The sequence below is a fragment of the Haemorhous mexicanus genome, chromosome 23, assembly GCF_027477595.1.
Source record: "Haemorhous mexicanus isolate bHaeMex1 chromosome 23, bHaeMex1.pri, whole genome shotgun sequence".
NCBI lineage: Eukaryota > Metazoa > Chordata > Aves > Passeriformes > Fringillidae > Haemorhous > Haemorhous mexicanus.
The window spans coordinates 2,960,314-2,984,329 of record NC_082363.1 but is presented as its reverse complement, the minus strand read 5'-3'; the positions used below and the strand labels follow the sequence as shown (position 1 = coordinate 2,984,329).

At 43.6% G+C, this 24,016-nt stretch overlaps 2 protein-coding genes across 7 annotated transcripts in view; both read left to right on the top strand.

The window, feature by feature from the left end:
* The window catches only part of MTOR (mechanistic target of rapamycin kinase), a 69,921-nt gene extending 64,119 nt beyond the window's left edge, over positions 1 to 5,802 (top strand). For 4 of the 5 annotated variants that reach the window (XM_059866431.1, XM_059866432.1, XM_059866434.1 and 1 more), the window contains 10 exons: positions 48 to 170; positions 606 to 688; positions 1,647 to 1,719; positions 2,225 to 2,299; positions 2,783 to 2,918; positions 3,226 to 3,291; positions 3,431 to 3,511; positions 3,784 to 3,864; positions 4,284 to 4,389; positions 4,892 to 5,802. In XM_059866431.1, the coding sequence (XP_059722414.1) occupies positions 48 to 170; positions 606 to 688; positions 1,647 to 1,719; positions 2,225 to 2,299; positions 2,783 to 2,918; positions 3,226 to 3,291; positions 3,431 to 3,511; positions 3,784 to 3,864; positions 4,284 to 4,389; positions 4,892 to 4,907 (840 nt within the window). In that variant the 3' untranslated portion in view covers positions 4,908 to 5,802. The remainder of the gene's footprint in view (positions 1 to 47; positions 171 to 605; positions 689 to 1,646; positions 1,720 to 2,224; positions 2,300 to 2,782; positions 2,919 to 3,225; positions 3,292 to 3,430; positions 3,512 to 3,783; positions 3,865 to 4,283; positions 4,390 to 4,891) is intronic. The other variant, XM_059866433.1, reaches the window with a different exon arrangement.
* A 1,132-nt stretch (positions 5,803 to 6,934) lies between these two features.
* Positions 6,935 to 21,254, top strand: EXOSC10 (exosome component 10). Of its 2 annotated transcripts, XM_059866834.1 has the most exons (25): positions 6,936 to 7,097; positions 7,948 to 8,084; positions 8,533 to 8,656; positions 9,167 to 9,271; positions 9,650 to 9,815; positions 10,548 to 10,659; positions 10,935 to 11,010; positions 11,148 to 11,258; positions 11,690 to 11,833; positions 12,151 to 12,341; positions 13,028 to 13,184; positions 13,763 to 13,911; positions 14,186 to 14,236; positions 14,978 to 15,089; positions 15,729 to 15,776; positions 16,321 to 16,399; positions 16,558 to 16,679; positions 16,980 to 17,075; positions 17,699 to 17,773; positions 18,199 to 18,286; positions 18,411 to 18,484; positions 19,015 to 19,195; positions 19,664 to 19,725; positions 20,411 to 20,484; positions 21,074 to 21,254. In XM_059866834.1, the coding sequence occupies exons 1-25, from the start codon at positions 6,969 to 6,971 to the stop codon at positions 21,102 to 21,104; spliced, it is 2,694 nt and encodes an 897-aa protein (XP_059722817.1). In that variant the 5' UTR covers positions 6,936 to 6,968; the 3' UTR covers positions 21,105 to 21,254. The 2 variants fall into 2 exon arrangements, with proteins under 2 accessions (XP_059722818.1, XP_059722817.1); XM_059866835.1 differs by lacking the exons at positions 19,664 to 19,725; positions 20,411 to 20,484; positions 21,074 to 21,254 and having other exon boundaries at positions 6,935 to 7,097; positions 18,389 to 18,484; positions 19,015 to 19,175.
* Positions 21,255 to 24,016: the final 2,762 nt, after the last annotated feature.

Genomic DNA, 24,016 nt, shown 5'->3' with positions numbered 1-24,016 from the left:
ACTGGAGGTGGCTTTTTAATTTGCTGAATGTCACTTCTGAATTATAGATGGCTCCAGACTATGACCACCTGACTCTGATGCAGAAAGTAGAAGTATTTGAACATGCTGTCAATAACACAGCTGGGGATGACCTTGCCAAACTGCTGTGGTTGAAAAGTCCAAGCTCAGAGGTGAGTGCAACACAAGTACTGGCAAACAGCAGAGTGTGTAATTATCTCCTCTGCAGAGTGAGTGAGAGGTGGAGTTTATTTATCCGAAACCCCAGCTGAATCACTGCAGAACGTATCCACACATGTATCCCCACAGCAGGGGCCTTACAAGGCTCAGAGCACAAGTGAAGTGCAAAGCACAAGACTGGAGATTTTAGTCTCCATATACTCTGCAGAGAGAGAAAAGCAGAAGCCCCACAATATATTCTCTTAATGACTTAGACATCCAATCAAGGGCACAGGGTGTTTGAACCCCGTGAAACTTACAGAGCACTGAATCTAAGCATATCACAGTTCTGCTTGTGCAAAATGCAAATGGTTAATGCATCAATTATAATATAAAGTGAAGCATGCAACATACCTGCCTGGCTTTCTCTGTTTTGTCTCCACTTGTAGGTGTGGTTTGACAGAAGAACAAATTACACCCGTTCACTAGCTGTGATGTCAATGGTTGGGTACATTTTGGGCCTTGGGGACAGGTAAGTAAAGCTGTAAAGGTTTTTTTTCTTTAAAAGCACAGATTGTGAAGGCGTCAGTTCATTCCTAAATCTGTTCTTGTGGTAACATCTTCCACTGTGGTTACTGCTGAGTTGCAGTGATACCATCTCTCAGGTCTTAATTATGCTGCTGCTGTTTTCAGCACTGCAGGTATGAGATGCAGTTTGTGTACCTTGAGTACAAGTAAGACCTTCTGTCTTTTTGAAATGAAAGCACGTGGAACTACATTAAGGACCACAAGTTCTAATTTTGCCCTTTTACAGAATGGGAAATCTTTCTCCATCCATTTTATTAATATAATTTCCAAAATACTTTTAAAGACAATGTATATTTGATTTAAAATCTATAATGCAAAAACAGCTAAACCCTGAAATGTTTTAATAGCAAGAGCTCTTATTTCTGAGCTTTAAAGTCTCTAACATGAAGTTATAAACCCTTGAAAACTGAATTAAGACAAAATTGGAAGATGTAAGCATGAATACAGCACTGTAGTTTTGCTAGTCTGGATTGATTTTCTTCTCTTTTGGTGGTAAAACAATTTGTGTTACTTCAAGTGCAGCATAATGCATTACATTTTTCTACACTAAAAAAAAAAAAAAAGGCATAAAACAAGTGGAAAAATGTATCCTAACTGAAAAATAAACATTCATAAACATTCATATCCAAGAAATGTACTGATGGTTCTTATCCGGGAGCTTATTTATCTTCCAAGGTGAGAAGATAATTACCTCTCACTTGTGAGAGGTAATTACAAAACACACTGTCAGGAAGGTTCCCTGTTCATCCTGAGATTGAAGATCTCAGACAAGTAAGCTACCACTGGCTGTTCTTGCTCATGAAGATAAATGTATTTTCAGACTGGAGCTGCTGTGATTTCCTTTGGGTTTCTGTTATGCTCTGTCACTGATGGTCTGTTTTTCTCCCACTCCTTCATCAAAGACACCCTTCCAATCTGATGTTAGACAGACTGAGTGGAAAGATCCTGCATATCGACTTTGGGGACTGTTTTGAGGTAAGTCTTTGTATTTGGACATGACATTTTCAGTAATATTTCACATTTTCTGGTGGAACAGAAATTAATCTATAAGCCAGGACAAACTGACCTTGGAGTGTGATCCTGGGCAAACCCTTTGGCTCTCTTGAGCCTCCCTGCATCTATCTACAGTCAGGATGAAAATAATAGACACTTCATCTCAGAAGCATGTCGTGGGGATTAGCTGACCACTGGAACAAGCAAAGAAGTGTTAACATCACCTCCATGAAATTTCTTGGAGCAATTTAGGCTGCTGATAGGCGGTCTGTGTTGCTGGGCACATGCTTGAGTTTTCCCTTTCTTATCAAGTTTATCACTGAGCTTCTCCAAGTAATTTGTGAAAACTGAGGAACATAAAGCTGTGACTTTATTCCCTATTTGCAATGAAATCTTCAAGATTGTAGCAAAAGGATCTCAGTAGTTAATAACTTTTAAAAAGTAAGTTAGCTATTAATTTACTTGTTCTCCATCATCATGTGTTTAGGTTGCAATGACAAGAGAAAAGTTCCCTGAGAAGATTCCATTTAGATTAACAAGGATGCTGACAAATGCTATGGAGGTAAGCATTCCCTCTGGTTTGGAGGAGACTGTTCCTTGGGAAAATGGCAACCATTTCTCAGTTTCTCCTGTATTTTTTTGTTATGGCTAAATTTTACCACTTCTTAAGAACCTGAGGTGTTAATATTTCAGCTTGGTTTTCTGTGAGTTAAAACATCACCTGTGATATCTGCAGTACATTACAGTGGAAAGCAACTTTTTAGTTAAAAAATAAACTACCCTGAAATTCCTCCAATTTCTTAGGCCTTCCTTAGTGTCCCCATTTCAAATAGCTGTTTATATCAACCAGACACAGCCAGTTGCATGGTACTTTACAAAGATCATCCTCATGGAGAAGAGAGCTTCTTAGTTTGTAATTAATGTGTGTCTGGTTCTCTTAATGAACAGAGCATAGAGAACTCCAGTTCAAAGCTACTTCCTGCTCCCTGAGTGTTGGGGTTGTACTTGCAGAGTGAACAAAGATTCACTTCTTTTTCTTCCAAAGGTGACAGGCCTCGATGGGAACTATAGAATCACCTGTCATACAGTGATGGAAGTGCTGCGTGAGCACAAGGACAGTGTCATGGCTGTGCTGGAAGCCTTTGTGTATGATCCCTTATTGAATTGGAGACTGATGGACAGTAAGTGATTCTGATAAAATAGTGACAGCAAGAGAATATGCATACAAGAAATCCAGAAGCCTGAAATCCAGTGTGTTTTCAAACAATCTGATCAGACTGTTAGTTTGCATGTGCTATTTTTATGTGCACACAGTTTTAGGGATTTTAACATGAAATTACAGCAGCGATCAGGAGATGGAAATTATTTTCAGGTGACATCAAATCTGGAGAAGCAGAAAGGCAACCAGATCTGTATTTTTTGTGGACAAATTTGCTCTGAAACACTGAAACTTCAGTTCATCCTTTCCAACTCCTTGTTTTCTTGCAGCAAATACCAAGGGCAATAAGCGCTCACGAACAAGAACAGACTCCTACTCAACCAGTCAGTCAGTGGGTGAGTAGAAAAGATGGTAGATGTCACAAATATGCTTTTCAAATTAGCTGATTAGCAGTCTTGCTAATTTTTCCAGAATATTTCAGCTGCTTTTCAGCTTCACATTTATGCTTTTGTGTTTTCATGTTGTTTTCAATAGAAATGTTGGACAGTGTGGAATTGGGTGAGACAGCCCACAAAAAAACTGGAACCACAGTGCCTGAATCCATCCATTCCTTCAGTGAGTTTCATTGTTGTTTCTATACTGATCCAGAAACTGTTCTTAGATCAGAAAATTTTGTCAATGTCCAAATGCAGTTATATGAGATGGGACAGCTACAGTCTCTTGTCAGCATAAAAATGATCTGTGTTCTCAACTCCCAAAAAGATTTGTATCTGTAGAAAATGCATCTAGGTTTGCTCTCAAAGTATATTTGGAAAGGGCACATCCAACAGCACTACAAATATTGTTCAGACGAAGTGCTTATTCTGTGTCCTCTTTCTCTCTTTTAGTAGGAGATGGTCTGGTGAAGCCAGAAGCTCTAAATAAGAAGGCAATTCAGATCATCAACAGGGTCCGAGATAAGCTCACCGGTGAGTGTTTAGTTAGGTTTATATAAAAGAAACTTAAAATCTGATGGATCAGCACTATCCTTACTGTTTGTATTTTGTATTAAACCTTTAATTTAACATATTCTGATTAAGTGGATGAGGCCATTTTCCTGCTTTTTGTCCAAAACCTAAGTACTGTGCCTGCATTTAGATACAAATAAGTCTGATTTGAAAAGTACAGAGGTGTTTGTAACTACAAAGACTTAATATTTTGCATGCTTGTTAGTGGAAGTTGAATTTCTACTGTACTGGCTTCATAGTTTGCGGCATTTAGTTGCAAAATTTTACACTTTTAAAGTTTCTAAGAAACTACTCCCCTCCTGCCAGATAATGTCCTTGAAGGGATTAGGACCAGGATTTGTGACTCCTTTTGTGGTTTTTTTCATCCTTTAATTTCAAAGGTCGAGACTTCTCTCATGACGAAACTCTCGATGTACCCACACAAGTAGAACTGCTCATTAAACAAGCAACTTCCCATGAGAACCTGTGCCAGTGCTACATTGGATGGTGAGTTTGTCACTCAGCTAACCTGGCAAAACTCTTCTGGAATAGTCTGAGCAGGGAACTGCTAAAGAGAACCTCACTTGAGCAGTTTATTTGTAGGAGCCATACCACATACTGCATCTGATCTGGCTCCTACAAATCTTGATTCTGCAAGCTCATGGCAATAGACATAGACAGTCCTCTAGGAAATTTGCTGTTATAAGTAGTGACAAGGATTTTACATTTTAAATGTTTGAAATAAGGAATGTGGTGGTCAGTGCTTTCAGCTACACTGAAGGATAGAACAAAGCTGATTTAGTGTCATTTTGAGAGTTAGATAATTTAGAACTATGCTTAAGGAAATAGATCTCTTTCCTGCTAATGTTTAAAAATAATAAAGATCACCTGGCAACTTTGCTTGTGCTAAAATGGTGCCTAGTCTGTATGAAATCTCAGTCTTTCTCAGTGTTGTCTTTGTGAAACTACATGCAAGTCAACATTATTGCAATATCTTTATTTTCTTTAGGTGTCCTTTCTGGTAACAGGAGATTCCAGAGTATGCACAGCCTTTTATTCTGGAGGCTTTTTCACTCCAAACTTGCTCTTCTACAAACACGAATTGAACGTTGGACTGAAATACAGCCTTTGTCAAATATTTTTAAATGTAAATTTAAAGAGTTATTGTATATTAAAAGTTGGTGTAAGCCAATGTATAGCTGCTGTTGGAAAAACAAGCTGTCTGAAACAAAACACTTGATTTGGGTTTCCAGGACAGTGAAGACTGATTGTACCACAGATGTCTATGGTTCCACTTTGTCTTTGGGGAACTGGAGATCCATTGAAAATAACTATACGGGTTTTCACTCACTTTGCAATGTAACTAAGTAACTTGCAGAATAATTATTGCCCTGGTCATTCCTGTTGATGTGGGTGCAGTGAGCTAAATGCGCTTGTGCAGGAGGCTTCATTTAGGTTTGAGGGGAGCTGCATAACTGGAAAGAAAGATAAGTAGAATTTTACCATTGTTTCCTCCTGTACCTTGTTTTCAAACTTGATTCTTGCCCCAGAATTGGAATTTGTCTATCTGCTCATTACACTAGTTCAGGATTTGTCTTTCTGACTAGATCAGGGTTTTGAGCACATGCAAGATTTGAAAACCTTGAGCCTGAGCAAAGTTGGGGTGCCTGTGTGCAGAGTGATCGGTGGCACATTGGATGCAGGGTACAAATAAATACCACTTAGGAGCCTCCTGCAGTGTCTGGGTTAAAAAGAAGTGTTGGGGAATAACTAGGGAAAGTTAGGGTTTGGCACAGGAGGCAGACGTGGGGGAGAACTGATTGTAACTTGAAACGGAAAATAATGGTTATTAAACATGAGGTTGAAGGTGAAGTTATGATTTATGAATTAAAAATATTAAAAACAATGCACAAAATACAACAGAGTAGCCATGTTTAGATGCCATGTTGTATTTGCATATTTTTGTGCCAATAAATTACATCAAAATGTAAACACTTCAGCTGTGTTCTTGTTTATTCCTAAGTCTTTCTTAGGCAAGGGCAGGGAAGCAGATTACAATTTTTTTAAGGTTCCTGTTGCCATTGCTTTGTCTTTTTGTGCATCAGTTCAGGTCATTGGCTTTATTTCCCTTCTGACAGCAGCTGAATGAAATCTGTCAGTTGTATAAACAAACTGTGAGCATGCAGCCCCTAAATTTTTGTTTTCCAGAATATGTGATATCATCTGTGTGATAAGAACATCAGCTTCCTTGGGCTCAGGGGCACAGCATGGAGTGTTGGACGGGATTCCCTGGGCTTCCCCAGCTGCTTGTGCAAATGCTGCACTCCCAAAATGGGAAATGGGCAGGTGGCAGTCACAAATTTGAGTATTGGCCCTTGCCCCTTTCTGGGCATTGGTGTGGCTGTCAAGGGGACTGGGCACCACAATATAAGAAAGATTTTTAAGCCCCTAGAGTGTACAAAGAAGGGACGGGAAGATGGGGAAGAGGAGCCACTGAGGGTCCTTGGTCTGTTCAGCCTGGAGGAGTCTGAGGAGAAACTGATTGCAGTCTACAACTCCCTCTTGAGGGGACTAGGATGGGCACACATTGATCTTTGCTCTGTGGTGACAGGGACAGGACCAGGGAACGGCTGGAGCTGTGTCAGGGGAGTTTTAGGCTGGATATCAGGAAAAGGTTCTTCCCCCGGCGGGTGGTGGGGCAATGAACCGGCTCCCTAAGGAACGGTCACTGCCAAGGCCGCCAGAGCTCCAGGAGCCTTTGGACAACGTTCTCAGGTACAAAGTGGGATTGTTGGGGTGTCCAAGAGCTGATGATTCCTCTGGGCCCCTTCCCTTCTGGTGCTGGGTCCCACCGGTGTGTGTTTGTGGGGGAAAAGGCCGAATGTGCCGCACAGCAGCCCGGCCGGGCCGGGCGGCCCTCAAGGCTCCCCTCAGGGCCTTGCTGCCATCCCTCACACGGCCTGTCCTGCCCCGTCCTGCCGCTGGGGGCGCCGGCGGGCCCCGCTCTTCTCCTCTCCCCCCTTCCGGCCGGCAGCGCTGCGTTCTCGCGACAGCGCCCGATTCTCGCGACAGCGCCGCGCGTCAACATGGCGGCAGCCGGCCGTGAGGGGAGCCCGGTGGGGCAGGCGGGCAGCTCCGGGATGCCCGCGGGCGCGGAGGGAAGCAGCACGATGTCGGCCTTGCCCGGGTTCGACAGCCCCGACGCCTTCGTCAAGGTGCGGTCGGAGAGGGGCAGGGAGAGCGGGCGAGGCACTACCGCTCCCGGCGTGCCGTGTGCGCTCGGGCCATGCCGGGAGCTGTAGTCCTGTCCCGCGGGGGCCGCGTGGGGATCCCAGCCGGAGCGGGAGACACCCGTAGGGTGTCCCCCAATGCCAGCAGGAGGGTGTGGGCCGGGCCGGGGGCTGCGGGGGCCAGAGAGGTGTATCGGGACCTGTTAGCCGCCTGGGTCGGGCCCTGGCCTTGTCAGCCACCGGGGATTTCTGGAAATGCCAAGGAATCGGGACCCTCGGGACGGCTTGTTGCGATGAGAATTGCCCCGGCTTTATAAATCGCAGCGTCAGCTCCCGTGTGTTTTACCTATGCACGATGCTGATTCCGGAGAGGGAATGGCTGCCAGATCCCAAATAGGAAGCGTTGCAGGGATTTGGGGTGTTTTGGTAGAGTAATAAAGTAATTATCATCCAGGAGTCCAGCTCCTGGCCCTGCACAGACACCCCTACAATCCCACCTTCTGCCTGAGGGGATTGTCCTAAAGCTCTTGGAGCTCTGGCAGCCTTGGGGCCATGACCATTCCCTGGGGAGCCTGTTCAGTGCCTGATCACTGGAGGATGATCAGTAGCAGTTCTATAATCATTTAGTAGTTCTTTAAGGAAGTTTTTAGACTTTCATTATTTAAAGCTGTCTAAATAACTACATGAAGTTACTCCTGGTGCAAAACCCCACAATACCACACATTAGAGCCATGCAGTTCCAACCAGCCAGGTAAAGTGCATTTCTATCAAGGAGTATCCCGAGTAAACAGAAACAAAATACTGACAAAAAGCTGATAACGGTGTTCTTGCACAGTATGCTCTCGGGACGGTGGTGGCTGCAACAAAGGCATCCAATGGGCTCCCCCAGCCTGGAGACGAGTACGATTTCTACTGCAGCTTCCCTGGGTTCCGTGCCTACTGCAGCACGCAGAGCGACCGCCTGCTCCGCTGGTAAGGGCCCTTCTGCCCCTCTGGGCTGGTGCTGGTAGCTGGCAATCCAAACCAGAAGGTACCCCCTTCTTTGACAACCTCAAACTTGCCATAGGTAAAAAGGTTGTTTATTTCACACATCTGGTTTTAGCTGCTTCTCTAGCATTTGGCAGGTGAAGTGGCAAGCTTAAGGAGGGCATTTTATTATATTGCCATGAGGAGCTGTGCAGGGAGGAGCACCTGATACTGAACAGTTAGGCTGTCCATTTTAAAAGTCATGTTTGTGAGAAACTTATTCTAACACTTTAATACTGTACAGATGTTTTTTCTATTTACTGCTCATGTGATGATATCTATAACTTGATTTCTTTTCAGACTTTGAAGTGTAGAAAGTGTAAGAGAATTGGGTGTTTTAGTGTTTAGGTAGCCTGCTTTCAGATTGCTGACAGCTGTGCTGTTCTCTTGCAAGCATGAGCCAGGTGATGCAGTACCACGGCTGCCGGAGCCTCATGAAAGATTCCAGCAAAGTGACAGGGCTGGAAGATAAATTTGATATGCTGGTTGACTCCAATGATGTCATTCTTGAAAGAGTGGTAAGCAAATTATTTCTGGATGTGGTTCTTAAAAAGTGTTCCATTGCCACAAGTTTTCTTTTTTGTTGTTGCAAGAACTTTAGTGGCACAGCTTCCACAATTAGTCACTATTTCCTCAATTTTATGTATTCCCTTTTTATTTTAAAAACTCTTCCAACTGCCAGGCCAGAGATCACTGCAGCTAAGGTAGGTGGGCCAAGGGGCAGGAAGGTAATATGGGATGTGTGAGGAAATTAAATGCAGTTTGACATAAAATCCTCACAGCCTGAGAACATGTCTGTACATCTGAGAGTACTTCTCTGAAGAAACTCTTCCCACCCCTGATCTTTAACATACTCCTCCCATGTTTGTCTGTCTTGTGTTGCACAGAATTTGGGGGAGATGGCTACGGAGGTACCTACCTACATGACTTTACTCAGTCTGACTACAGTGTCTGAGTAATTTAACAGGTGGTAATTTAACAGGTGTGGTAATTTAACAGGTGTTTCACACTGTTTTTCTGGATTTTAGAGTATTTTATTGGATGAAGCATCAGGAGTGAATAGAAACCAGCAGCCAGTCCTGCCAGCTGGGTTACAGCCCCCACAGATGATTGTTTCCAGCTGGAACCGTAAGGTGAGGGCCCCCATGCTCAGTTAGGCTGTGTTAGCTCAGCTGTTCTCCCAGCCATTGCACTACCAGTTCTCCAGTAGAGTAATTAAATGTTCCCTCATGTTTTTCACACATTCTAAGTACCTCTCTCTTTTTTTCCTATTCATTCAAACTTAGTTCTGAAATCTTTGTGCTTTCAATTGCCATTCCAGTTTCACATCCTCAGCAGCCTTTCCTGTGCTTATGAATTCAGGATCTTGAATCCCAACTTTTCTTCCTTACTGAAAAAAAGTTACTCAATTTTAAATGTGGAGTATAACTCCTCCTCTGAATGTTGGATCAGACTGAGGGAAAGAATGTCTGCTAAGTCATGTTGGTTCTACCTCTGTTTTTTTTATATAGGCAGGAGAATTCCACAAAAGAACTCAGTCTGAAACATTCCGACTGCTTCATGCCAAGAATATTTCTCGACCACAGCTGAAGTTTCGTGAAAAGATTGACAATTCCAACACTCCCTTTGTACCTAAAATTTTTATCAAACCAAATGCTTTGAAGCCTTTGCCTGAAGGTAAGGGGTTTATTTTTGGGGGAGTAATTTGTTGCAAGTATTTGACACAAACCTGTCCTCACAGTCTAGAGGAGAAATCACAGACTATAAAAACAAATAGCAGGAGATGTTGAACCTTGGGTGTAGCATTCTTGGTGACACTATTGATTCCATATCTGCAATGTCAGGCTAGGTCAGCAAACAGCATCTTCTTGCTGGTATACAGCAAATAATCTGTTCCAAACAGATAATCTGCTGCTGCTTTTTACTACCCTGAGCATACATGAGAGTCACTTTTGCATGAGAAGTCGTGACTAGTCATCTTTACAGATATTCTTTCAGATGAGTGAGCTGCAGGAGGTGTGTGGGGAGACCTACCTTTGGTTTTGGTGCTTTATCAAAGCTGCTGGTAACACCCTGTCTCAGGAACACATTCTGCTGCTGCCAGTTCATCTGTATTCTGCACTGATGCAGTTGTACTTTCAGTAACCGTGAAGGATTGAAAAGTTTTTCTGTAGATTTTTCAATTTCCATCCAAGCTTTTGAGCCAAAATCACCTTGTGTCATCCTAAAAACAGCCAAGTAACTGAGTTGTTATTTCAGGTACAAAATGACAGTGAAAACAGCAGCACTAAATTGTTAAAATTTTTGATACTTTGTAAACTCTTGTGGTGGGTGGAGGGGGAGATAGTAGTAGGCTGAGAACATGTTGTGTGGGGGACCTAGTCCAGTTATTCCATATTGGTTGTTCAGCCCTCACAAAAAGTGGACGGCAGAGAAAGGAGCGCCCTGAGGACTTGGATGTGCCAGCTGCTTTGGCAGACTTCATACATCAGCAGAGGACGCAGAAAACTGAGCAAGACATGTAAGAAACTAACCTGACAGCAAGGTGCTTGGAGTCCCCTGGGTGAACCTGTGTGGTCAGATTGTGCTGATGCTCATCATGTATAACACTTCTGCATGTGTTTGTGTCCACACTTCTTTGTATGTGATTTGATTTAGACCTCTGCAGTTACACTAAACCTCTGCTTGAAAAGAGACAGAATAGGGAAACAGCCATAGCTCTCAAAGCCTCTGTGCTCTGTCCTCATAAAGAGGACTGGAATTTAGTCTGTGCTTGTCTCTTCCTAATTTCCACAGGTTTGCTCATCCTTACCAGTATGAACTGGAGCATTTTTCTCCACCAGATGAAGTTCTCAAGAAACCTGAACTCCAGGTTGGTGCCCACTTTAATTTTAAACAACAGATGTAGTTCATTTAAAGCCATACTTGACAAGTTTCAGGTTTGAGGGTGGAGGTTGGGATTGGGAGTTGACAGTGAATATACCATACCTAATTCATTTGCTCTGCCAGATGTACAGGCCCATCGAGGAAACACCCTGTCATTTTATCACCACACTGGATGAGTTGGTAGAACTAAATGAAAAGCTTATGACTTGTAAAGAATTTGCCTTGGACTTAGAGGTAATCCAATTGCATTTTTTATTTAGAAGCTACACATGTACTTTTAGGAGCTAGGAGACCATCATATTCTTCTCATGGGGGGTGTGGAGGGTGGTTTTCTCGTGGTCTTTGTACTCTCTGACATGAAAAGACAATTCCTGACCCCTGATCTGTCTGATATTATCTATAAGGTTGAATTAAACTGTGTCAGTATTAGAAGTTTTCCAATGGCAGGGCTGGCTGTGCACTTCTTAGTAAATTTGATCTTCTTTCAATTAATCCTGTTTTTTTAATGTCATCTTAGTCACTGCAAAGAGAAAGTTTGCTCATCCAGTGTCTTTTTTTCTCAAAGAAGTCTTGTTGCTCTTTCTTCCCTCATTTAGAATGCCATTTGTTTTATAGTATTGTTTCTGTAATGAATCCTAGCTTACATCTCTCTTCCCTGTTTTCAGCACCACTCCTACAGGAGCTTCCTTGGCTTGACGTGTCTGATGCAGATTTCCACCCGAACAGAAGACTTCATTATTGATACACTGGAACTGCGCAGTGACATGAACATCCTCAATGAGACCTTCACAGACCCTGCAATTGTGAAGGTCAGCTGCAAAACTCACCAGATTTTTAAAACATTATTATTATTATTGTTGTTTTAGTTTGAGCTTTCTTATAGGTAAAATCACACTGTGTGCTTGGTCTTGATCGCTTGATTCTGCTTTCACTATAATTTGTCCAGGAGCCTGTTTCCTTGATGTTAGTAGTGAACTGCTTGTCAGATGCACTTATTTAGTAGTTCTGTACTTAACAGTAAAAAACAGAGAAAAGAAATCTAGACACATGAGTATGAAAGCACAGCACTACCAGCCTGGAGTAGAAATGTTCTTCGTATCATTCTGAAGTTTTTATGCTTTTCAAGGTCCTTCATGGTGCTGATTCAGACGTGGAATGGCTGCAAAGAGACTTTGGTCTGTACTTGGTGAATGTGTTTGATACTCACCAAGCTGCTCGTCTCCTCAATCTTGGCAGACATTCTTTGGATCACTTGCTAAAGCTGTATTGCAGTGTAGATGCTGACAAGAAGTACCAGCTGGCTGACTGGAGAATACGGTAAAAACTGACCCTCAAATGGGCTGCAGGGTAGCACTTCTCCTTGTTTGCATTGCTAGAGCTTCTCCTTGCAGGACCCATAGTTATGGGTTAGTCTCAAAATGAATGAGCACAGCATTTACCAAACTTTTGAGTGTTACATTTCCCCATGGTTTTTTTATTAAATGAGTTCTTTTTGGAAAGATCTGCAAAGATGAAGTAATGAAAATCTGGAAGCCCACTTCTTAGGGACAGTTCTTAATCACTACAGTGTTACAGAGATAGTATTTGCTCCTCTAGTGCCTCCACAAAAACATTTAATCACCTGTGCAAGGCAGAGCAGATGGTATTGGAGCAGTGATCTTGACTATGCAGGTGCACCCTGCACACCACAGAGATCTCAAGTCTACTTTTATAGGCTCTGCAGAGAGAGGAGAGCTATGACAAATACCATAGCAAGCAGTTCTGCCACATGACTTAGCTACACAGCAGTCCTGCTCTCCAGCACACAAACAAGAATGTGAACTGGACAGTGCACAGCATTTTACTGCTGTTCCCTAACCAATCCTTCGGTATGAAAACAGATTTTCCATGTTAGTTCTTGGCATGTCTCATATGCATTTTGCCCTAATATGCCTTTTTAGAGAAAAGTAACAGTTTGGCAGGACAGCTGAAATATGTTGGTGTAATTCTGGCTCTTTTTCTAGCCCTTTGCCAGAAGAAATGATCCGCTATGCCCGTGAAGACACTCACTACTTGCTCTACATCTATGATAAAGTGAGGGAGTTGCTGTGGGAGAGAGGGAAGGAGCAGCCCACACAGCTGCAGGTTGTGTGGCAGCGCAGCAGGGACATCTGCCTGAAGGTAAAGCTTCACCTGCTTTGGTTACCTGGATTGGAGTTTGGCATTAGGAGAAAAGGTCCTTTGCCTGTTCTCTGTCTTTTTTTGTGTCTGAAAACATCTGTATATACTCTGACTCAGTCATATGCAGTCACTTTCACTAGCTATGGTCCTTGGATTCAGATGCCTTCCTGCTCTTTTCTGAATGCTTGTATTCCTTGGCCTCACAATGCATTCAGTTGTGTCTTTCCTAAGAGAGATGTTACACTTCTGGTTCTGCTGGACGTTCCTAAAGTTCAAAGCCTCACTGGAGTTCATAGACAACTATATGGTGCCTGTGGAGAGCACTGTCTGTGAAAGTAGGCTTTGTGTGATGTAGTAAAGCTTGATGATAGTAAAACTGCTCCTGGATTTGATGAGGGTGGATTTCCCCTAACAATGGATGTGTGTTTTTCAGAAATAGGCTCCTACCAATAGTTTAGGATAAAAAGCTCAAAGACACATTGCACCAGAGTGAATTTAGTCCCCTGATGTGTGTGTGCAATTCTGTCTCTGAGAGGCAAAATGGAAAGCTCACGAGTGCTGCTTTTTTTCCTATCCAGAAATACATCAAGCCCCTCTTTACAGATGAATCCTACCTTGATCTCTACAGGAGGCAGAAAAAACACCTTGATACCCAACAGCTGGCAGCATTTAGGCTGCTGTTTGCATGGAGAGACAAGATAGCACGTCAAGAGGATGAGAGCACAGGGTAGGAAGTCGTTTGTTATGGACACTGACTTGATGTTTTAGTAAATCTCTTGGATTATGCCCCTTCCACCCCTGAGATGGGACTACTTTGTTACCTCTAGAAATTACTGTACTACATCAGGCTGCTTGTTTCACAGAAGTTTTGTTACGTTTCTTTTCTTTTTAAATTATTTCATCATCCCAGACCTTGTAATGGGAGCAGAGTTTTTACTTTGAAGGTGTTTTTAATTGTTTTTAACAGTCTGTTACATTCATACCACCTCTTTGTGTTGTAGGTATGTGCTACCAAACCATATGCTGTTGAAGATTGCAGAGGAGCTGCCCAAGTAAGTTTCGTTCACACTGAAGGAGTTTTACTTGATCTTAATATCCAGCAAGTCACTTCCAAGGGTGTAATTACTTATGCAGTTGGTCCCTTCCTTCCAGCTGTCAGTACTGCTTTTCTCTATAGTTGTTCAGTTTGGAAGAGAAATAAATAGCAGTACTCCTTCAGAAGGCTTCAGATGTCTGGGATACATCATTTGAATTGTATTGCACTAATAAACCACATTCCTTTGCAATGCTCTCTGTTACACATTCCCTCTGAGATTCCTTCACTTTTACAGAGCAAGAGAGGGGTTAGTGCCCCCAAAACTTACTTGGATTTTTATTTCAGTTCCTTATGGAATGGGGAGGGCAAGGGACAGATCCCTTAAAACACCCAATTTATACAATATTTTCCCCAAACATTTGGCACCCATCACCTAACAACCATACTTCAGAATAAAAAAAATACATCTTTAAAGGCAGGTCTGGTGCCTGGCTCAACTTTCAGAGGTGAATACTGAATGAAATAAATGATCATGAGGACAGACAGACCACAGAAGTGAGAGGAGCCTGACTTGATGGCTTCTCCTCATCTGCACAAACCTGGTGCAGAATTTCATCACAGAGATGAATCTGACTTGTCTTGCTCCGTCACAGTCAGGATAGTGGTTAAATCCTTTGAATTGCACATCCTTTGAATGCAAATGCCCAGCATACCAGCCATAAATACAGCACACTGAATTTTCCTCCTCTCTCTGCAGAGAATGCCAGGGTATCATTGCTTGCTGTAACCCTGTCCCACCACTTGTTCGCCAGCAGATTAATGAATTGCATCTGCTCATTCAGCAGGCCCGAGAGATGCCTCTTCTCAAGGTAGGAGTAGCTTGTACCACACAGGAGACTAATCACTGGCATTCCCTAAGCCAGGCCCTGGAGCTGAATGGTGACCTGTGGTGATGTGTATGCTGAAGTTTGCTTTTTGAACACTGAATTTTGTAGTAGAACAGAAAGATATGTTGTAACTTCTTGCCTGTCTGCTGTGTAGTGGCTTACACACAGTGTAGTTTCCTGGAAAACTGGAGCAGTAAATGAACAGACACTTCTTGAGCAAAATGCAGTTTGTCTTACACTATACATCACATTTGCCTGTGTGAGGAAGAACTGCACCTGGAGGAATTTGCTGGCCATGTAAATGGACTCATAAATATTTTACAGCTATGGTGAGGCAAAAGAACCAACCTAGGTGTAAGAAGTTAATTAGTTAAAATATATCAGCAGCGTGTTGATATTAATTCAGCTTTCATCCATAGTGAAAAAAACATATGTGAGCAAGCATGTGCCCTCTTTGTGTGAGGTGTTTGAATGTATAGCCAAGTGCAAATACTGCAGGAGAAGAAGAAAGTAATTTTATTAACCTGCTAGCTTGTAATAAATGTGATGAAAACATTGGTAAGGTGGCCGGCCTAGAAGAAACAGGGCTTTTAAGTGACTGACCTTTCTCTCCCATTCTAGTCTGAGATTACTTCAGTCAGGAAGAGAGCACCTCTACCCAACCCTGAGGTATTGTTTGTATTGTATTTTTACCTAGTGTCTTCAGCCTTAAACTTGGAAACAAATGTATCAACCTTTGCTACCTGCTAGTAAATTACTTCTCTCATCCATTTTACAAGTTTTCTGCTTTAGTTTAATGGTACTTATCTGTGCCAGATTCATATTACCACCAGTTGTTAACTGATATTTTACAAACCACCATAAAGCAGCACTTAAGGTTTCATCAGCAAACACTCTGGCTACTGGACAGTTTCATGTATATTGGAATATATTGACTGAGCTGTAAGAAGAGAGGTTTCAGATTAGTTTCTAAGGCTGACTCGTTCTCTCTTGTCATGTACATGAAGTACAGCATCTCATTAGCCTGTGGGTGTTTGCACAGGTAGCCTTTGGTGCCAGATGCAATGTGCTCTGGCACATGAGCTGCACTAAGAATATTCCATCTCTGAATTTCATCCCTTTTTTTCAATTTTCATTAAAGTGTCTCTGCAGTATGTGAAAATAATAGATTTGTAGTGTATCAATGGTGTTTATAATTTGAATCTCTCTGCAGAAGCTGGAGAATGCCCTCTTTGGACCACATGACAGTTCACGGATTCCTATGGATCATCTCCAGAATAACTCTGCCTTGGGTAATTTAGAGTTAACCTAAAAGCTGTGCTAGTAATGATGGAGCTTTGACATGGGGAAAATAAGCAGCCCTGAAAAAACTTTCAGGGAAACCTCATGACACAAAAGAGCAGTAAAATACACAAGACTCTAATGAAAATTTTGTCTCCTTTTCATGCAGACCCTGCACTGGTTTTGGAAGATGTTTGTCTCTTTTCAGACAGTGAGAGGACAATGGATATTCAAGACAATCAGCCAGAGTCAACATGTCTTGTTGCTACTACCACTGTCAGCATATTCAGTGTAAGCAGTATGTTTGTGACAGTATTGAAATACTAGAAAACAGACTTAATAATCTGATAAAACTGTGTGGAAGTGTTGAAAGAAATAAGGTGGGAATGCATGGCAACAGTACTGACTTGACAGGCGTAAGCCTAACCAAGACAGCTGGGTTAGGAAGCCAGCAAGGTTCCTCCATGTCTCTGGAGGGTCCCTGCTGGCAGTAGAATTTCAGAGTGAGAAGCAGCATGGCATGGAATGGCAGTAGCCAAACAAAAAGAATATCCATGTTAATATTTCTTCCTTTTCTTCTTTTCTTTTAAGGAATGTGATGAAAGCGAAGGAAATAAGAGGACTCTGACCACAGCACAGCGGAAAGCTCAGCTAATAATGGAGTCCTTTGAAAATCCATTTAAAATGGTAAAAGCTCCCAGTAGTGGGATTCAGATTACCCAGTGCAGAGGGTGCCCTGAGCTACTTTTCCTGGCATATCAGAAAGGCTTGATAGAGCATCAGCTGCTGCTCTCTGACTGGAATCAAGGGATTGTCCTTGCAAAGACACATGTGTGGACTTGTTTTCAAAACACATTTAAATACCTCTTGGATACAAGTCTTTCTACATAGTAAACAGACCATTCACCATGGGTTTTTTAAGCTAGTTTTAGGTTTTTCAGGTTTTTCATCTGTCCTTCATGGCTAGCATTAGTAAGCTGATTCTACTCTTGTAATGAATCAGAAGAACAATAGAATGCTGTTACACATTTGGAGTGGTAAATTATCAGAAAATAATACCAAAATTTTTTCTGGTGTGCAGTTGATGGTTGGTCTGTTGGGGGTGTTTTGGTTTCGTGGGGAGGGGTTTTTAGTTGTTTTTCCTTTAGTATTTCTCTTGGCAGTAGCTGTGGTGGCTTCTTTTTTTCCACAAGGTGTTCTATCTGTGGAATATTTCTTCAAATGAACTCACTGATTTACAACAAGTAGCATTTTAGCAATGAGCTAAATGTTACATGCTGTTTAAAGCAAAATCTTTTTCTTCTCTACAGTATCTACCTCCAGAGGAGAATTCTGCCTATGTCTCACAATCTGCAAAGTTTGACCCATCATCAAAAATTTATGAAGTAAGACTGGTGCTAAAATTTCCTGCCAAGTAGTACAAAAGAAACAAAGAAGTAGTTTATTTTCCATTGGGAGCCTCAGCAATATAGATTTATTTTTTTCTCCTTGGATACTTCCTGAGAAACTTAACATGTTTCTGTGACATTTGTATCCTTTGAAGACCAGGGATTGGAGACATTCTGCTGTATAGTCCCTGTCTGTCAAAGCTGAAAGCTCTACTGAAAGTGTGTGCATTTGTTTTTGAGGCTTGTTTGTAGCTTTGAACTTTTAAAGTGTTTGGTTTTACTTCACATGGTGCAGCAGATCTTAATCTCTTTTACAGCTGAATTTGGTCTTTTATACTCTTAATGAGCAGCAGCATGTGTTAGCAACTTCTTGCCATAAAACTTTAAAGAAAGCCTTTCCAGGTAATATTTTTTCATTGCAGATCAGCAATCGATGGAAGTTGATGAGTCAGGCACCAGTACAGAAGAAGTCCAAGAATGAAACCAATAAGAAAGCAGCCCAGCAGTCAGGTACAGCCATTCTTCCCTTCCTTGGTGTGTCTTGAGACTTGATACAAGCTGCTTTGCTTGCTTTTTCTAAGCCCCTGGCTAACTTACTCCTGCTTTTTACAGTAATGCTTGTTTGTCTCCATAGCTGCCCATGTCCAGACACAAAAGCTGAATAAAAAGGCAGCACAGAATGTTGTATCTGTTCGCCAGCAAGCCATGGTATGTCATAAAATTCCTCCTTCCAGCCACTGCTCATCTTGACTGTTATAATTCAGAGTGAAACTCTGAGCCCTGTAACTGAAACAGCTGAATGAGAGTGTTTTGGTAGTGGTGCTGCCCCAGGTGTGACAGGCTCCTGTTAATTGTGCTGTGCACATCATCCCATCCCTCCATGTGTGCAGCAGGGGATGTTTTCCACTGATGCCCTACTGCTCCTCACTTTCTTTAAGGCTGTTCTGCATAGGTTCCCCCAAATATGCCAGTGGGGCCACAGCAGATCTCAGCTTCCCATATCCTGTGAAATGACAATTTAGCTTTTTATAGAAGTCCCTACTGTGAGGTAAAAAAACAACAAAAAAAGCAGTTTAGGCCCCAGGAAGAGCACAGAGATTTCTCCCCATGCTATTATTGCTAAAGCAAGAGCAGTCACTGAAGCCTGGCTCCATGGGGCAGTTAATTTGCCCAATGAGATGTTTCATTCTCCTTTCTTCAACTTATCCTTTTTTCTATTCTGTGGGTTGCTTTCATAGCAGGAGCAAGCTAATAGGAAGAAGGAGAGAGACACAAGTGAAATGGGAGCAGAAACAGGAGCAGAGCTGCCAACACAAGAAAAGAAACGGCAGAAAAAAACCCAGCAACCAGAGGAGCTGGAAGCACTAAAGCAGTTTACCCCCTTTGATTACAGCAATTCCAGCTTCAAAGTGTTTGCAGGTAAGATCTGATCCCTTGCTGGAGTGCTGCATGCTGTGGAAAATGTTACCAGCTGAGCCTTGAGAGGGCTGTGTGAGTGTGGGTGCCAGTGCAGTACAGACTGTTACAATGTGCTTGCTTATAGTGGGGAAATAGTTCAAAAAATTGACTTGAGGAATGTACACTTGAGTATTCCTTTTCTGATTTGGAAACAAAATCCTGAAACAATTGGCCAAGTGGGTTGCGGATTTGGATTTTGTTTCTTTTCTCTTATCTGTTTAATTGGAGCCAGGAGCTAAGAGGCAAAAGAGATTTGACTCCTTTGTAAAAAAGCAGCTATTCAAAAACATCTCCTGCCCTTAAAAGATTGTTCTGGATTTTACTGTGTGGGAGACTGTAGTGAAACCTCCATATCATCAGAGGAACACTGTGCAATGCATTGTTCTTTATAGAAAATTTTAGTAACAGCTTCTCTCCTCTCTCTCTTAGGAGGCAGCAAATCAAAACAGTCACCACAATTTGATCCTGCCAAGCAAGCTTACACAGGCAAGGTATGGACCTGTCATGAAAGGAGGAACAGAGATGTGGGAAACTGTATGTACCCAGCCAGGGGCTCTCTGGGAGGGCACATGATATTTTGGGCATCTGCAGAATGTTCCCTAACAGCTGCTGAGATGCAGCTTCCAATCCCAAGTTCATGCTTGGAATTACTATTTCTTCCCATTCAGGAGCAGCTTCCTTGGAGTCCCTCAGACTCTCTTGTTTCCCACCTATTCATACATTGCTCACACCTGTGCTTTTATACATCACAAGCATGACATTTGCACCACAGCAAACCACCACAAATTCCAGTTCCAGATTAAATTCTCTAAAATCACAGGCATTCCAGTGGTTCCAGGACATGGCAGCTTTGCATGTTGCTCATGTACCCCTCCAAGTACTGTTATTAGGAACAGTCTCAGCTCAGGGATTTTTTTACTTAACTTATTGCTAATTGAGATTGAAAAGAAGAAAAAACCCATAAACAATCAAACCATGTCTTGCTGATGAACAGACACAATGTTTTATGCTGCCTTTTTATGCATATTAAGGGATGTGTGTGACCAGCACAGGGGAGTCAATGAGTAGAGTTCTGTGAAATTGGAAAGATCTGGCAGCACATGAATGTCATGGAATATAACTGGGAGGAACCTCACTGTGGTGGTGTTTGATTTGTTTGTTTGTTTCTGTGTGCAGAAATTTGCTGGAGCTAACAAACTTCAACAGTCTGGGAACCGGAGCATGTCCTACCTGGCGGGGAAAGCTGAAAGGTGTGGTTTTACCCTGCTCTTGTCCAGCTGGAGTGTTTGCACACCCTACCCCAGAACCATGGGCAGACCATAGCTGTTGGCCTCTGCTGCTGTGGGAGCTTTAGCATATGTTTAATGGAAGAGGGTGCATCACACCCTGACATCAGTTTAAAGGACAAAAAAAGAAAAAAGCCACAACAATTTAGGATTAATGCATGAAAGTTAATGCAAAAATTTAGATTAATGCAATGACTGAGTGGAAGGTTTGAAATGTTGAGGTAAAAGTTGGTGTTAAAGGGTGTGGGAGTTGCTTTCTTTGATCAAAGATAGGTGGAAGTGGAGAATATTTGCCAAGCTTGGGAGGAGTAAAAGTACTGCCAAGTATGAACATTCTTATTCTGAATAGATACTTAGTGTTTAGCCTGCAGGGTGTGATTATTGTGTGTTACTTAGTCATAAAAAAACAACACTAGCTGAGGGCAGTATTGGAGGGAGAAGGGTGCTCTCTGCCTCAGGACCCTCTCCTGATAGAATCATTGTAACAGGGTTAGTTTTCAATCTTGAGTGAATTTTCTGCAGGAATTAAAGCGTTTGTTAAACTCTTTTGCAGGGGTTCGACACACCACTGGCCAAAGAGATAATCTTTGTTACAGGACCTGTGGGAGTTGCTGCAGAATGAAACAGTAATTAGAACTGTTGCCACCATGGGAAAGCAAATGCCAGCCATTGATCAGTTTTTGTACAGAAAAGTTTTTAAAACCATTAAAATCCTTTTATTCCAAAAGGAAAAACATCTGAACTGATGTCACTTTTGTTATATTCACAGTGCTTTTTTTTTCCCTTAATTATACTCACAGTGTTGCTTTGTTTATAATTTTGAAAGTTTATCTTGTGTCCTCAAACACAATTAGGCTAAACTTGTCACTTCTTGGAGCTCAAACCCTAGCAGTTCAGAGAAGGAAATGAGGCCAGAGTGTCTTTCATGATGGACCCTGCTTACAAATTAAGCTGCACAGCTCATCTCTTAAAATACAAGGTAATCCAGAAAAAGAGAAGGTAATCCAGAAAAAGAGCATTTTACCTCACAGTATTGGTGTATTTTAATGGAATGATTGTATTTTAAGGAAATAAAAAGAGGTATAGGAGACCAATGGTTTCACCATAAAGTTCCAGAATGAAAGTAAGAGCAAAGAGCATTAGGCAGAAGGGAAGAACATGGATTGGCAGTGTTGTGGTGAGGGAAAGGAAGAGGGTTCTGTGCTGCAACTGAATCTCTACAGCTAAACTAACATGTCCAAGTTTAAATATCCACAGTGAGTTATCTTTAAGTCTTTGTAGAAAGAGTACCAGAAACAGTATCATCAGTATTGGATGGGTCAGTGACTGAGTTTATTCTGATTAAGACCTCTGACATTTTAACAGGGCTTTATTTTACAAAGACTATGAGGAGATTTAGTTTGTTTTCAATCTTTTCCCCTGTTTCTGGGAAATAGGGAGTGCAAGGAACAGAGGAGGGGTTTTCCTCCTTGGGTATCTTAGTGTGAGCAGTGCTGACTAAGCATTGTAATGGTAGAAGAGAATCTCTTTCTTATAAAATCTGCTTGCAGGGCTGAATGTTGGAGAATGTTTTTGTAAAAAGGCAGTTAAATAGCAATTGTCTCCAAGTTCATTTGCAGCTGCCAATTCTTTGTCAGCTTTACCAGTTCTTGTTATTGCTTTTACTTGAAGAAATTGCAAAAGCCCCATTGGCCCAGGAAATATTAAAATCTCTGTGGTTTAAATCCTGTGTTTTAAATTCCAAGGAAAGTGACATTTCAAGGACAATCCTAATTTTGGTCTTTTTCTGTTTTCCCTTTATGAATTGCAAATGATTTTTAAAATGTCTTTAGTGGAAGTGACTAGCAACTACATCCATGCTTTTATTCACTTGGTTGTGCCTGTGAAGTTGTAGCACTGGAGTCCCCTTCTGTGAGGTTGTTTTACTCTTGTGCAGCAGCTGTTGGAGGTCTTTGTGTAACCTAGCTGGAGAACAACTCTTGGCAGAACCTTGGTGCATTTCTCCCAAAGTCTGCTTCTCACAGAACACACCACCTTCTGTAAGGCCACTGAGCCCTTACCTGGGCCCACCAGCACTACAACTGCATCTGCCTTTGCAGTATCCACAGAATCATAGGATGGGTGAAGTTGGTAGGCACCACAGCGAGTCACCTGCTCCAAGCTCCCTGCTCAAGCAGGGTCGTCTTAGAGCACATGGCACAGGACTGAATATGTCCAGTCAAAGTCTCCACACCCTCTACGGGCAACCCATTCCTGTCCTTGGTCATCCACATAGGAAAGTTGTTCCTAATGTTCAGCTGGGACTTCATGAGCATCCGTTTCTGCCTGTTGCCTTGTGTCCCACTGGTTGGTACCACTAAGCAGAGCCTTAGTTCCCTCTTCTTGGCATTTTCCCTTTAGATATTTACACATGCGCGAGTGCCCTTTCACCCGTCTCTTCTCGATGCTAAACAGACCCAACGGCCTCAGCCTTTCTGCTAAAGAGAGATGCTCTCACTAATCGTCCTCGTGCAATCCAACACAATGCATCCTCATTACGTCCAACCCTTAAACCACCCGAATTAGACTTTTCGTTTTCCCGAAAACTGTTCTCTGGCGGTTCCGCAGGCGGGGCAGCGCGGTGCCGAGGGCTCGGTGCGCTCGGAGCAGAGGCTGGGACGGACCGCTGCCGAGGGCTCGGAGCAGAGGAGCAGGGGCTGGGACGGAGCGGTGCTGAGGGCTCGGAGCAGAGGAGCAGGGGCTGGGACGGACCGCTGCCGAGGGCTCGGAGCAGAGGAGCAGGGGCTGGGGCAGCGCGGTGCCGAGGGCTCGGTGCGCTCGGAGCAGGGGCTGGGGCTGAGCGGTGCCGAGGGCTCGGAGCAGAGAGAGCAGGGGCTGGGGCGGAGCGGTGCTGAGGGCTCGGAGCAGAGAGAGCAGGGGCTGGGACGGAGCGGTGCCGAGGGCTCAGAGTAGAGGAGCAGGGGCTGGGACGGAGTGGTGCCGAGGGCTCAGAGTAGAGGGAGCAGGGGCTGGGGCGGCGCGGTGCCGAGGGCTCAGAGTAGAGGGAGCAGGGGCTGGGGCGGCGCGGTGCCGAGGGCTCGGTGCGCTCGGAGCAGGGGCTGGGGCGGAGCGGTGCCGAGGGCTCGGAGCAGAGGAGCAGGGGCTGGGGCGGAGCGGTGCCGAGGGCTCGGAGCAGAGGAGCAGGGGCTGGGGCGGAGCGGTGCCGAGGGCTCGGAGCAGAGGGAGCAGGGGCTGGGGCTGAGTGGTGCTGAGGGCTCGGTGCGCTCGGAGCAGGGGCTGGGGCGGAGCGGTGCCGAGGGCTCGGAGCAGAGGGAGAAGGGGCAGTGGCGGCGCAGCTCGGGCACGCCCTTTCCCCGTGGCGGCGGGGGCGGCCCCGCTCCGCCCGCCCGGCCCTGACGCGGCCCGGCCGTCACGGCGGCCGCGCCAATGGCGGCGCGCGCAGGCGGGGGCGGCGCGGGGCCCTGCGCGCGGCTCCCGCGCCGGTGCGGTCGGGCGG